Raw genomic sequence first — 12,360 nt, forward strand, 5'->3', positions numbered from 1 at the left:
CCTGTAAGCTGTTTGTTTCTGCTCTTTAATGTTTGGGGAACATGCTCCCTTCTTATTTCAGAACAAACTTTGATCACTTTTGAGTTTTAAGACAAATCTCCATGATTATCAGATCATTGATGAACTGGAATCAAACAACACGATGATCAGCTGATGATGTTTGTTTTCTACATGAAGAACTGATCTTCATAGAATGAAACCGTCAGCTCCTCCATTACAGTCAGACACAGCAGCTTCCTGCTGCTTCCTGTGTCACCTTTCAGAATAAAATAACATGACTGTCAGTTAAATGTGTCTGACTGTAGTCAGTTATGAAGCTGTGTGCAGCTCTGATGGAACATATAATCCACTAATATTGTCTAATTATGAAATTAAGTAGATTCAGATGTTCTGTCTACTTTATGGGTCAGTTTGTGATGTTTCATTCAGCTTTTTCCTTTCCTTTATATGTGAGTAATAATCCTTCGTCTTTGTTTATTTTTGTTTGTTGAATTCAACTAAAAGTTAAAAAGTTTCATTCAAGTTTTTATCAGGGACATTTTATTTGTACTTTTAAACATAAGATGGAACCTGCAGACAAAGATGGAACCTTCCCATGGTAGAATGTTCTGTTATTAACAGCATATTAGTCAGTTTCTGGTTCAGACGTTAAATCAGTGGATCTCCCTCTGTTTCATGTCAGTAAATGTACGTAATGGTCCATCATCATCATGAGTGTGCTGGGTGGTAGCTCCATGCCGGACTGATGGAAGTACAGCAGCTGATATTTTTACAGCCCAAATGATGGAGAGGAGGATTGGAGTTGATGTGCAGATGAATGATTTGTGTTTCCTCTGCAGATGAAGGTAGAAAGTGTGTGTGAGTTGATGTGAATTCAGCAGCATGGATCAGTGTGAGGACACTAAAACCACTCTGTGTGGGGAACATGAGAGCCAGAGCAAAGCTCAGAGGTGAGATGAGCATCTCTAACTGTCCATGACTCTTCTCCATGTCAGAGCTCAGCACTCACATCACCAAACCACCTTTATTCACAGGAACCAACCTGAACCTGAACCAAGCTGTGTGTCCATGAAGAGCGATCTGTCAATGGGTCGCGAGGGTGACTTCAAATCAGACCAACATCCATCCTTTCAGAGGTGAGCTGAGTGTAAATGTTGTAACAGAGTAAAATGTAGCAGAGTCAGTTTGAACAGTTTTTATTCCAACATGTGTTTAATGTGAGCTCAGCTCTGTTTCACATCCATTTCTATGTTCATATGTGAAGCGGTGTGTGTTGGATGTTTTCCACAAACCTCTGCATGTTCAGTCTCATCTGAGGAGAATTAAAATGTCCTGTATTTATTGTACCTATCTCATGTATTTATTACATCGCTTATATTAATAAAAAACAAATGTAGGACATAAATAAAATAAACTGCAAAGTGGAACTGTTGCTGGTATTTTTGTGGCAGTATTAGGTCACATTTGTTGGACAGCACTGTCACACATTGAGTGGTGTCGCCGGCCGTCGACAAGTATGAGGGGAATGATTGATCTACCCATCATTCCTGTTAGCGAGAAAAGTAAACAAGACAAACGTCGTGATGGCATCAAAAATAAGTTATATTAGTGGAAAAGCAGGAGAAAAAGAAAATGGAGGAAGAAAAACGCTCTAAGGATAAAGTTAAGGCATGTGTTGGTGATGTGGGCAGGACAGCTGGAGGAGTAACATTTTGTTTGTTTATTTGTCCTGCTAGCTAGCTTCGGATAAATGTCATGTACCTGGCTAGGATTTGTTCATTACAAACTCAGCTTTAGTGTTTGCTTCATGAAAGTTTGCTTATATAAAATGAATATGTCACATATGTCACAGACAATAGTCTGTCCTGCCATTGGACTGACTGACTGACTCCAGACTAGCAGGGAGGGAGGGCCTGTTGTTGTTGTCCTGCTCTGTTGTTGTTCAGTTGTCTCGACTTAAAACTATTGACGTTATTTTATCATTATTTAGGATTAATTTACTAAGTTTGGTGTGTTATTTATAGGCCTATAGGCCTATTTATACTCAGATTGGCTTCATGGTGAAATATTTGAAAACTTCTTCACACACTCTTGTTACATACTTAGTAATTTAGTTTTGCATCAGTTTTTTTAGTTTTTGTTGCATTATAGAGACCTTTCCAAGTTCTTTTTTTTCCTTTAGAGCAAAGATGGAGACACTTGTGGAGCACCTGGAGGGCCCTCCAACCCAGGCAGCTCCACCACCTTCAGCAGGTAGGAGTCCAACAGGTTCTGCATGGAGACATCAGTGAGGCAGAGACACATGATGCTCAAACTGACCAATCACAGCCCTGCTTGTTTCTTTGTGGGTCCTTAAGCCTTCAGTTAGCAGTAACTGCAGTAACTGTTAAGAGACTTTAACTATGTTATAAACCCTTAGTACAGCTGCAGCAGTGGGCAAGAGGCAGGGTACAACACCCCACAGGTCAGTCACAGCTCTGATATGTAAGGAAAAACACCAGTTACCATAGTGACAAGCGCCTCACTACAGTCTTACGTAATTTAAATTATTTTAATTTAAAGATCTCTGGAGGCTGCCATTGGTGTGATACCATCATTGAACAGAATGTAGAATAAGTTTTTAGGTAAAGGAGTAAAGTAAAGGAGCCTGTTCTATCCTGCTGATATCTGATCCAACACATCAGCCTTGATATCAGAAAGTATACATCAGATTAAAATTTACTTTGATTTGGTCATTGAATCTCTACATTATTCTGGTCACTGTCAGAGCTAACTCTGCTGCTTATCAAGTTCAGAGCTTCATGTGCAGCTGTCAGGATATTAATGGCAGATAGACTGTATAAAGTCTTAAAGTTTTTATTTTGCTATTGGAAACAAAACTAAAAAGTTTTATTTCTAATTTTGGAAATGCTTCAGATTTTCATCACTACTTTTTAGCATTAGCTTTAATTTATCTTCAAACAGATCCATCCATCAAAAACTATCTGGTTGAATATAGAACAAACCATTTCTGATCAAGATATCTTTGTTCTGAAACATGGACAACAGCTATGACTCTGAGAATCTGGAAGGTTCATAAAACCAAATCCAACCAAATTTACCCCAATTTTTGGAATACTTTGATGTTCAGCCTTTTATATCATGATCATATTGTTTACATTAACACTCTGGTCCCATTTGCTCACTTGGTTTGAGTGTGTGGTATTAGGAAGAAACACAGACCGAGCTCCTCTTCCCTCAGCCTCACAGGTATATGATATCCCCTTATCAACAAAAGCATGATGAAAGCTATGTTCATGACATCATTCATCACTGACTGTCTCTCTGGGCTCCTGCTTCCAATTATCCAGCACTTTACTGTGTCAGCTTTCAAAATGTACATGAACCCCTGAAGTATTCATGATTAATTATTTTTTACATTTCAAGAATTTACTGAAAAGACCAAAGTTTATGTGAGATTCATGTCTATGACATCTTGCAGAGAGCGAACTCAACAGAATACGAATGGAGTTTGTGAAGAGGGTGACGGAAGAAATCCTCAAGCAGCTGCTTGATGCCCTCTTAGCAGATGGTGTCTTCAGTGATTTGGAGAAAGAAGCAATAATCGAGGACAACCAGACCAGAGCAGATAAGGCACGAAGACTCATCGATGATGTAAGAAGAAAAGGAGAGGAAGCCTGCAGGAAGATGATGGAACATCTTCAAAAATTAGATCGTACACTTTCCTCTCAGCTGCGTTTGTTATCTGGCCCATCAGCACAAGAAGGTAAAGCCACATATTTCTGTAATAAGGGCTTATATCTTTATATTCAGTTGTATTGACAAGATTAGTCTTTTGGACTAATAATTGAAACTTCTCTTAAAGAGCTGACATCCATGAGGGTCCTTTAAGACCAAGTGTGACATGTGCTTAGCCTGAGTTCAGCACACTGGAGGCAAAGTACAGAGCATAATAGACACATTATTTTGTTGTTGGCAGGCAGGAAGCTATTGGTTGGTATGTGTTGTAGGCTATATGCAGTCAATAAGGAGGGTTAATCTGTCCTGTTCCCATTCATGTTGCAATGCACCCCTGCACTGACAGTGATTCTGTGGGTGCAGGAGGGATCTTTGCTAATAATTCACCCACACAACCAGCTTGTCCTCCAGTTTTGCCTTGACTTGCACTTTTCACAGTGACAAACCATAATTGCACAATGCAAGCCGTTGAAGTGAATGGGTTACAGAGTGAAGTGGTGGGATTGTCTTATGACGTCTGAGAAGGCCATTAGTAGGGGAGCAGTGTCATTTTTACAGACTTAAACCAACAACAAATTCAGATCCTGCTGGAAACCATGGAGGATTTGGGAGAACAGGAGCTAAAACATTTCCACTGGTACCTTCAGAATCCTGAGTTACTGGATGTATTTGAAGCCATCAGAAAGTATCGTCTGGAGAAAGCAGACAGACTGGATACAGTGGATGTGATGGTTGAGATGTATACCATTGAACATGTTACATTTTAAACAAGATCAAGATGAATAAAGGTTAGTCAGAGGAAGAACAAAGTATTAAAAAGTATGTGTGGAGCACACAGACGATGTTTTACAGCATGTATCAAACACTAAAAGCTTTACTTTGAAAGTTCAAACTTTGCGGCTCGTTGATTCCACACAGTTGTTATGTGAGGAGGAATTCTTTATGATTGATTTCAGATTAACTTTCCTCCAACAGGACAAGCATCACAGAATGTGTTGGACCTGTCGGCTGGAGCAGCTACATCAGCTTCATCAGCATCAACAGGTATGTGATGTCGGCAACTCAGAAAAACAAGAAGCCAATCTGATGAGTTACAATAGAGGAAGAGCCTCTGCTCTGTGTTATTTGTGCAGATATGGCATGACCACTGTTGAAATGGAATGGAATCACTTGAACTATATTCCTGTCAGAGAAAAGTGTGAACAGGACAGAAATGATTCAACACAAGATGGCCTCTCAGAAACATTGTGTGTTCTGCAGTGACTCTTCCATCTAAGGCCACAGATGGAAGCAAACAGCACTTTCAGATGCTCTCACTGTATGGGTCAAAGCTTCAGATTTCACTTTAACTCACTTGTAACTTGTGGTATCATGTGATAAATGAAGGTGATGTACACATTTTATCGTTGTTTCCACAGAGTTCACTTTCTTTTAATTGTTCCCACCTACAGGGCGTTTGAATGATTCTATATGAACTTGAACATTAAGATTTAATTTGTGTAATATCAGTGAAGAATAAACACATTCTTTCATTCCCCGAACTGATAAAACATTATGAGATTAATCTGAAATGATGAAACAGCAGCTTCATTTGCAGTAAATAAGACAAACATTTGAAAGAGGCACATTACAGTCACAACACACATGAACTCCTTACATGGAGTTTGATGACTTATTTTTGACACGATAAACTGCTTAATGACAGAAAAATAATTGTATGTGTTTTTCTGTCTTTCAGAGGCTCTTCACAGGTGTCAGCCTAAACTTAAATCTGCTCTAAATAAGAAGTTCCAGTGTGTGTTTGAGGGGATTGCTAAAGCAGGAAACCCAACCCTTCTGAATAAGATCTACACAGAGCTCTACATCACAGAGGGAGGGACTGGAGAGGTCAATGATGAACATGAGATCAGACAGATTGAAACAGCATCCAGGAAAGCAGGCAGAGCAGAAACAACCATCAGACAAGAAGACATCTTTAAACTCCCACCTGGAAGAGATGAACCAATCAGAACAGTGATGACAAAGGGAGTGGCTGGCATTGGGAAAACAGTCTTAACACAGAAGTTCACTCTGGACTGGGCTGAAGGCAAAGCCAACCAGGACATCCAGTTCATGTTTCCATTCACTTTCAGAGAGCTGAATGTGCTGAAAGAGAAAAAGTTCAGCTTGGTGAAACTTGTTCATAAATTCTTTAATGAAGCCAAAGAAGCAGGAATCTGCAGCTTTGAAGAGTTCCAGGTTGTGTTCATCTTTGACGGTCTGGATGAGTGTCGACTTCCTCTGGACTTCCACAACAAGGAGCCCCTGACTGATGTTACAGAGTCCACCTCAGTGGATGTGCTGCTGACAAACCTCATCAGGGGGAAACTGCTTCCCTCTGCTCGCCTCTGGATAACCACACGACCTGCAGCAGCCAATCAGATCCCTCCTGACTGTGTTGACATGGTGACAGAGGTCAGAGGGTTCACTGACCCACAGAAGGAGGAGTACTTCAGGAAGAGATTCAGAGATAAGAAGCAGGCCAGCAGCATCATCTCCCACATCCAGACATCACGAAGCCTCCACATCATGTGCCACATCCCAGTCTTCTGCTGGATCACTGCTACAGTTCTGGAGGATGTGTTGAAAACCAGAGAGGGAGGAGAGCTGCCCAAGACCCTGACTGAGATGTACATCCACTTCCTGGTGGTTCAGGCCAAAGTGAAGAAGGTCAAGTATGATGGAGGAGCTGAGACAGATCCACACTGGAGTCCAGAGAGCAGGAAGATGATTGAGTCTCTGGGAAAACTGGCTTTTGAGCAGCTGCAGAAAGGAAACCTGATCTTCTATGAATCAGACCTGACAGAGTGTGGCATCGATATCTCAGCAGCCTCAGTGTACTCAGGAGTGTTCACACAGATCTTTAAAGAGGAGAGAGGGCTGTACCAGGAGAAGGTGTTCTGCTTCATCCATCTGAGTGTTCAGGAGTTTCTGGCTGCTCTTCATGTCCATCTGACCTTCATCAACTCTGAAGTCAACCTGATGGAAGAACAATCAAAGTCTCAGAAGTCTGACACACTAAAAGAGACTCTCTTCTACCAGAGTGCTGTGAACAAGGCCTTACAGAGTCCAAATGGACACCTGGACCTGTTCCTCCGCTTCCTCCTGGGTCTTTCACTGCAGACCAATCAGAGTCTCCTACGAGGCCTGCTGACACAGACAGGAAGAAGCTCACTGACCAATCAGGAAACAGTTGATTACATCAAGGAGAAGATCAGTGAGAATCTGTCTGCAGAGAGAAGCATCAATCTGTTCCACTGTCTGAATGAACTGAATGATCGTTCTCTAGTGGAGGAGATCCAACAGTCCCTGAGTTCAGGAAGTCTCTCCACAGATAAACTGTCTCCTGCTCAGTGGTCAGCTCTGGTCTTCATCTTACTGTCATCAGGAAAACATATGGATGTGTTTGACCTGAAGAAATACTCTGCTTCAGAGGAGGCTCTTCTGAGGCTGCTACCAGTGGTCAAAGCCTCCAACAAAGCTCTGTAAGTACAGATATAGAGGGATGTGTATGAATATACTGCTGTTGTTTTTATAGGAGAGAAAATCACAGATTACTGCTTTTCTCATTATTTTCTCCTCAGACTGAGTAGCTGTACCCTCTCATATAAAGGATGTGCAGCTCTGTCCTCAGCTCTCAGCTCCCAGTCCTGCAGTCTGACAGAACTGGACCTGAGTATCTACGACTCAGGAGTGAAGCAGCTGTCTGATGGACTGCAGAGTCCACACTGTAACCTGGAAACACTCAGGTCAGGTTTCTCTGCTGTTTCAGCTTCATACAGTCTCTATGAAGCAATAATCTGAAAAGTTATTCAGATCAATTTTATAATCCACAAAGTAAAATGTCTCCAGATCTGTGTCACTTTCCTCTGATCTAGTTTGCGCAGCACACACACATGAACTCTGGTTGTAATACTTATTTATAGGAAATTATTTTGTAGATTTGTTGTAGTTTTCTTAAACTGTGCCATTTCCATCCACAGACACATGTTGTTTAACATCATGAGACAAAGATGTGCAAAAATATACATCAAATACAATGGGGGATGCGTTTGAAATAAGCTTTACCAAAAGGCATAAAACTTGATTCAGACTCTGAAAAATTACTGTTGCGCCCCCTACAAATTTTCTAAATACCCCTGCCATTGGGGTTAGTTTTGCATAGGCCGACGATATTCTGTACATGTCTTCGTCATGACCAGGCGCACAAATAAGCCTCTTGATGTCATGGTGCCAGGTTCACAGGAAGTCGGCCATTTCGAGTGGAAGATGCAAATTAGTTCCATTTTGCCTGTTTCCACACCTCGCATATGATCGCACTTCTCCTACAGATTTAATGGTTACTGTTTCAAACTTGGTCAGGTTACTCTTCAGCCATGGGGGATTAAGTTATGAGAATCTTTTCCAAAGTCTGAATGGTGTGGCTGTGGCCAGGCATTGAAGATTGTGTCATGGCGTTTGTGGGTTGAAAGCCATCTCACCATTGCAAGGTAATGAAACATGGCACACACATCCACGCTGACGACCTGGTACTTATGTAAAGAATATTGTGTGTGGCCGGAGCTATATGGCTCTGTAGCACCGCCTACAAATTTGCTAAATTCCCGTGCTGTGGGGCTTAGTTTTGCATAGGCAGATGAAATTCGCTACACCCCTTTCGTCATGCTCAGTAGCACAAAAAAACCCCGGGATGTCATGGCGCCGGGTCCACACAAAGTTGGCCATTTTGAGTGGAAGTTGTAAATTGGTGCCGTTTTGCCCGTTTCCACACTTCGCATATGATTGAACTCCTCCTACATATGTCATGGTAACGGTTCCAAACTTGGTCAGGTTACTCTTCAGCCATGGGAGATTAAAAGTTAGGAGAATCTTTGATGCGGCACACCGTCAACACCGTGTATGGTGGCGACGGGGCTCTGCTGACCTCAACTAGGGACGTTGTGAGTCGGTGGGGGGAGTACTTTGAGGACCTCCTCAATCCTACCGACACGCCTTCAGAGAAAGCAGAGTCGGAGAGCTTGGAGACAGGGCTTCCCATTTCTGGGGCAGAGGTTGCCGAGGTGGTCAAAAAGCTCCTCAGTGGCAAGGCCCCAAGGGTGGATGAGGTCCGTCCTGAGTTTCTCAGGGCTCTGGATGTCATAGGGCTGCCTTGGTTGACACGCCTCTGCAGCATCGCGTGGACATTGGGGACAGTGCCTCTGGACTGGCAGATCGGAGTGGTGGTCGCCCTCTTTCGGGGACCAGAGGGTGTGTTCCAACAACAGGGGGATCACACTCACCAGCCTCCCTGGTAAGATCTATTCGGGGGCACTGGGGAGGAGGATCCATCGGATAGTCGAATCTCGGATTCAGGAGGTGCAGTGTGGTTATCGTCCTGGCCGTGGAACAGTGGATCAGCTCTACACCCTCAGCAGGGTCCTTGAGGGTGCATGGGAGTTTGTTTGTTTTTATCTGTTTGTACACAGAGAACAAAGTGAAACCGGAGCCAAATTCCTTGTGTGTGTTCACATACCTGGCAATAAAAGTGATTCTGATAAACCTGATGTTCCCTATAAGTGGTCTTCCAGTCCACATTCAGCATTAGAGTTGATTCATTTTTATCCCAGCTGTTCTTTTTCTCTGTAATTGTCTCTTCAGGCTGAGTGTCTGTAACCTCTCAGATGAAAGATGTACAGCTCTGTGCTCAGCTCTCAGCTCTTCCACTCTGACAGAACTGGACCTGTGTAACAACAACCTGCAGGATTCAGGGGTGAAGCAGGTGTCTGCTGGACTGAAGAATCCAAACTGCAAACTGGAAACACTCAGGTCAGGATTCATCAAACTGTTTTTATGAACAGCTAACAGAACGCCTGTGGATGGGCTTTGTATGATTGTTACAGCAGCTTTAGGCCTTTGACACCACAGGAACCCGCAACCTGAACCTGGAAGAACCTGGAAAGTCTTTTTTGGGTCATTTGGTCAGTTTCCTTTTGGGTTGCATTTTCATCCAACAAATAATGTGGAGATTCATACAAAGTTAATTGTGTGAGTTGTCCTCCTGAGCCCAACTGATGGGCGGGGCAAACAAGTTGTAAACAAGTGTTGTACCTCGTTCCTTATAACTTAAATTATATGCATGACATTACGTTCCCTGTCAGTCGATTCCCTCGGTACAACACATATAGTATGGGACATAAATACACGCCCCGCAAAGAAGCTCTCAAACCTGGGTCAAAACCAGCACCCTAGTGCAGTTCGGAACCTGCAGAAAGAACAGAGTGAGCGACGGAAGGGCCTGTCACACCCAAGCAGTAGAACCGAACAAAAGTGTGTGGTGATGACCAACTGGCTGCAGCACAGACATCACCCACAGAAACTCCTCTAAACAGGGCCCATGATGCTGCCACAACCCTGGTTGAATGAGCTCCGACACCATGAGGTGGAGGGAGAAATGGCTTCTATAAGCCAATGAGACAGTCTCTGTCCATACAGTGCTTTGCCCCTGGCTGGATTCACAAAACATACAAACAGCTGGTCACATAAACTCGCATTCTGTGTGCGGACAATGTAAGCATGCAACGAACGCACTGGGCACAGGGAAAAGGAGTGGTGTAGAAACGTAAGAGCTCCATCACTATGGAGCTGTAGTCAGATGGAATAACCTTGGGTAAGAAAGCTATTTTTGGTCGGAGAGTCACCGTAGAGCCATCTGATGCAAACTGAGTGCAAGACGGATGCACAGAGAGTGCATCCATCTTGTATGAAAAGCATTTCATATCCGCAAACAATTGGCTCAAATGGAGGGCCACAAACAGCCTCAAGCACTAAGGTCAAACCCATGAAGGGATGTTGGATTTAATCACAGGTCTCAGTCTACAGATCCCTGCATGGCCAAAAGTGCATGGCCAGAGGATGAGTGCCTGGTGTCACTCCATCAAGACCAACATGACAGGCAGAAATAGCAACTTAAATAGACTTTAACTGTGGAAAAAGGAGAGACCTTTGTCCAGGAGCTACTGGAAAAACATCAAAACATTCACAATAGTGCACTCGGTGCTCCGATAGACACGCTCGGCTCGACACGGAGCATATTTCTAGCCAGAGAAATCAAAATTGCCGAAGGGCTGGAGACCGAAGAGCAGCACCAGGTATCCGTAGGACAATGCCCTCGAACATAAACCTCAGCCCTATTGTGCCACCACTGTGGATGCCATCCTCTTGCCCAACGAAAAAGCCGCACTGCGGGACAGGTGAAGGGTGTAATCCGTGGTGACTCTGACCTCATTCAGCAGGGATGCCAGTGGGTTATCTGGCGTTATTTGTACTCCAAGCTCCGCCAGACACATGACTTGGTACGTCTGAAGCATAGATACAGAGCTCAGCGGGCTGTGGCCACTTGCGCTTCAATAATTTTTGCTAAGCTGCAGGTCTTAGATAAAAAGTGTGGTGGGACTGTTCACCATTCAGGACAGCTCCATGAGCAGGGGCTTAACGAACCCAGCTTTTTCAGCGCCATCTAAGTCCAAATACTGTTCACTGGTGACAGCGCAATGCTTTTTGAGCAGGAGGAGGGGAGGGCCAGTCCAGCTGCACAACAGCACAGCAAGACGAATGATGTGTCATCCTGGTTTGCCGGCGCCACAGCGCTGGCAGTACATTGATTGTCCTGAGAACTAAAAATCGAAATCAGCGCTCTGCAGCCAGGCATGCTAACCAGCAGGCAGCAGTGACTAACACCAACAAGAGTGCTTAAGCTAATTCAGAGTTGGCTGTAGTCTTCTGGGAGAACAAGGCTAACTAGCAGAAACTAGGAAGCCTGAAATCAACCCGAGGCATTCTTAGCAAAGTGAAGAGCGTAATAACTGAGGAATGACTGGAATGATGACAGGGCGGATGGGGCCCATCACACGTCATCACATGTCATTTGCCTGAAAGCTTGATTAGAGGTGTCTTCTGACAGGACACGCCAGTGCATGATATCCCATCCTACATGTGTTGTACCGAGTGAATCGACTGAAATAGAACTATCATTAACAATATACATGTTTGATTTCATGTACATTCAATCTGTTAATTACATTCAACACAGTACAATTCAGTTACAGTATAAGTTGTAAACATTAATGATAAGACATACACACAGCCAGAACATTAAAAACAATGTCTTAATACAGCTCCGATCACGTTAAGCTTAAATGTAGACCTGGTTCTAATCAACTCTGAAACACTTCCACCAAAAGTCTGCTTATTTGGAAGCATAGTTCAAAGTGTCACAAAGACATCCCTTTATTATAAGTGCAGACAGGGCTGGAGTGGCACTCATTTTAAGCCCTGGAGTTTCATGCCTCAGACCAGCCCTCTTTAGATGATGACCTCTTATTAAAATCCTGTAATTGTAACCTTACATTTGATATGTAAAACACATTTTGACTTAACCCATTATGATATTTTCAATGGCAAAGTATGCAGTTTTATTTCATGTTGCTTTCATCCTATTTCCTTTCAATTGTGGGCTTTGTGTATTTACTATTTTACTTTTAATGATAAAAAATATAATGGGTCACCACTATCGATTGGGCATAGAAAGTGGTTATATTGGAACTA

At 43.1% G+C, this 12,360-nt stretch overlaps 2 protein-coding genes across 2 annotated transcripts in view; one reads left to right on the plus strand and one right to left on the minus strand.

The window, feature by feature from the left end:
• The window catches only part of LOC140301715 (NLR family CARD domain-containing protein 3-like), a 483,071-nt gene that overhangs the window by 469,085 nt on the left and 1,626 nt on the right, over nucleotides 1-12,360 (minus strand). The gene's annotated exons all lie outside the window — the stretch shown is intronic.
• LOC140295535 (NLR family CARD domain-containing protein 3-like) overlaps nucleotides 1-12,360 on the plus strand; it is a 173,162-nt gene that overhangs the window by 3,165 nt on the left and 157,637 nt on the right. The window contains exons 3-10 of the mRNA XM_072379698.1: nucleotides 840-950; nucleotides 1,035-1,136; nucleotides 2,183-2,253; nucleotides 3,482-3,766; nucleotides 4,714-4,782; nucleotides 5,477-7,262; nucleotides 7,362-7,526; nucleotides 9,415-9,582. Of these exons, the coding sequence (XP_072235799.1) occupies nucleotides 883-950; nucleotides 1,035-1,136; nucleotides 2,183-2,253; nucleotides 3,482-3,766; nucleotides 4,714-4,782; nucleotides 5,477-7,262; nucleotides 7,362-7,526; nucleotides 9,415-9,582 (2,714 nt within the window). The 5' untranslated portion in view covers nucleotides 840-882. The remainder of the gene's footprint in view (nucleotides 1-839; nucleotides 951-1,034; nucleotides 1,137-2,182; nucleotides 2,254-3,481; nucleotides 3,767-4,713; nucleotides 4,783-5,476; nucleotides 7,263-7,361; nucleotides 7,527-9,414; nucleotides 9,583-12,360) is intronic.

Source organism: Leuresthes tenuis, unplaced genomic scaffold (assembly GCF_036924035.1).
Source record: "Leuresthes tenuis unplaced genomic scaffold, fLeuTen1.0.hap1 SCAF_1, whole genome shotgun sequence".
NCBI classification, from domain to species: domain Eukaryota; kingdom Metazoa; phylum Chordata; class Actinopteri; order Atheriniformes; family Atherinopsidae; genus Leuresthes; species Leuresthes tenuis.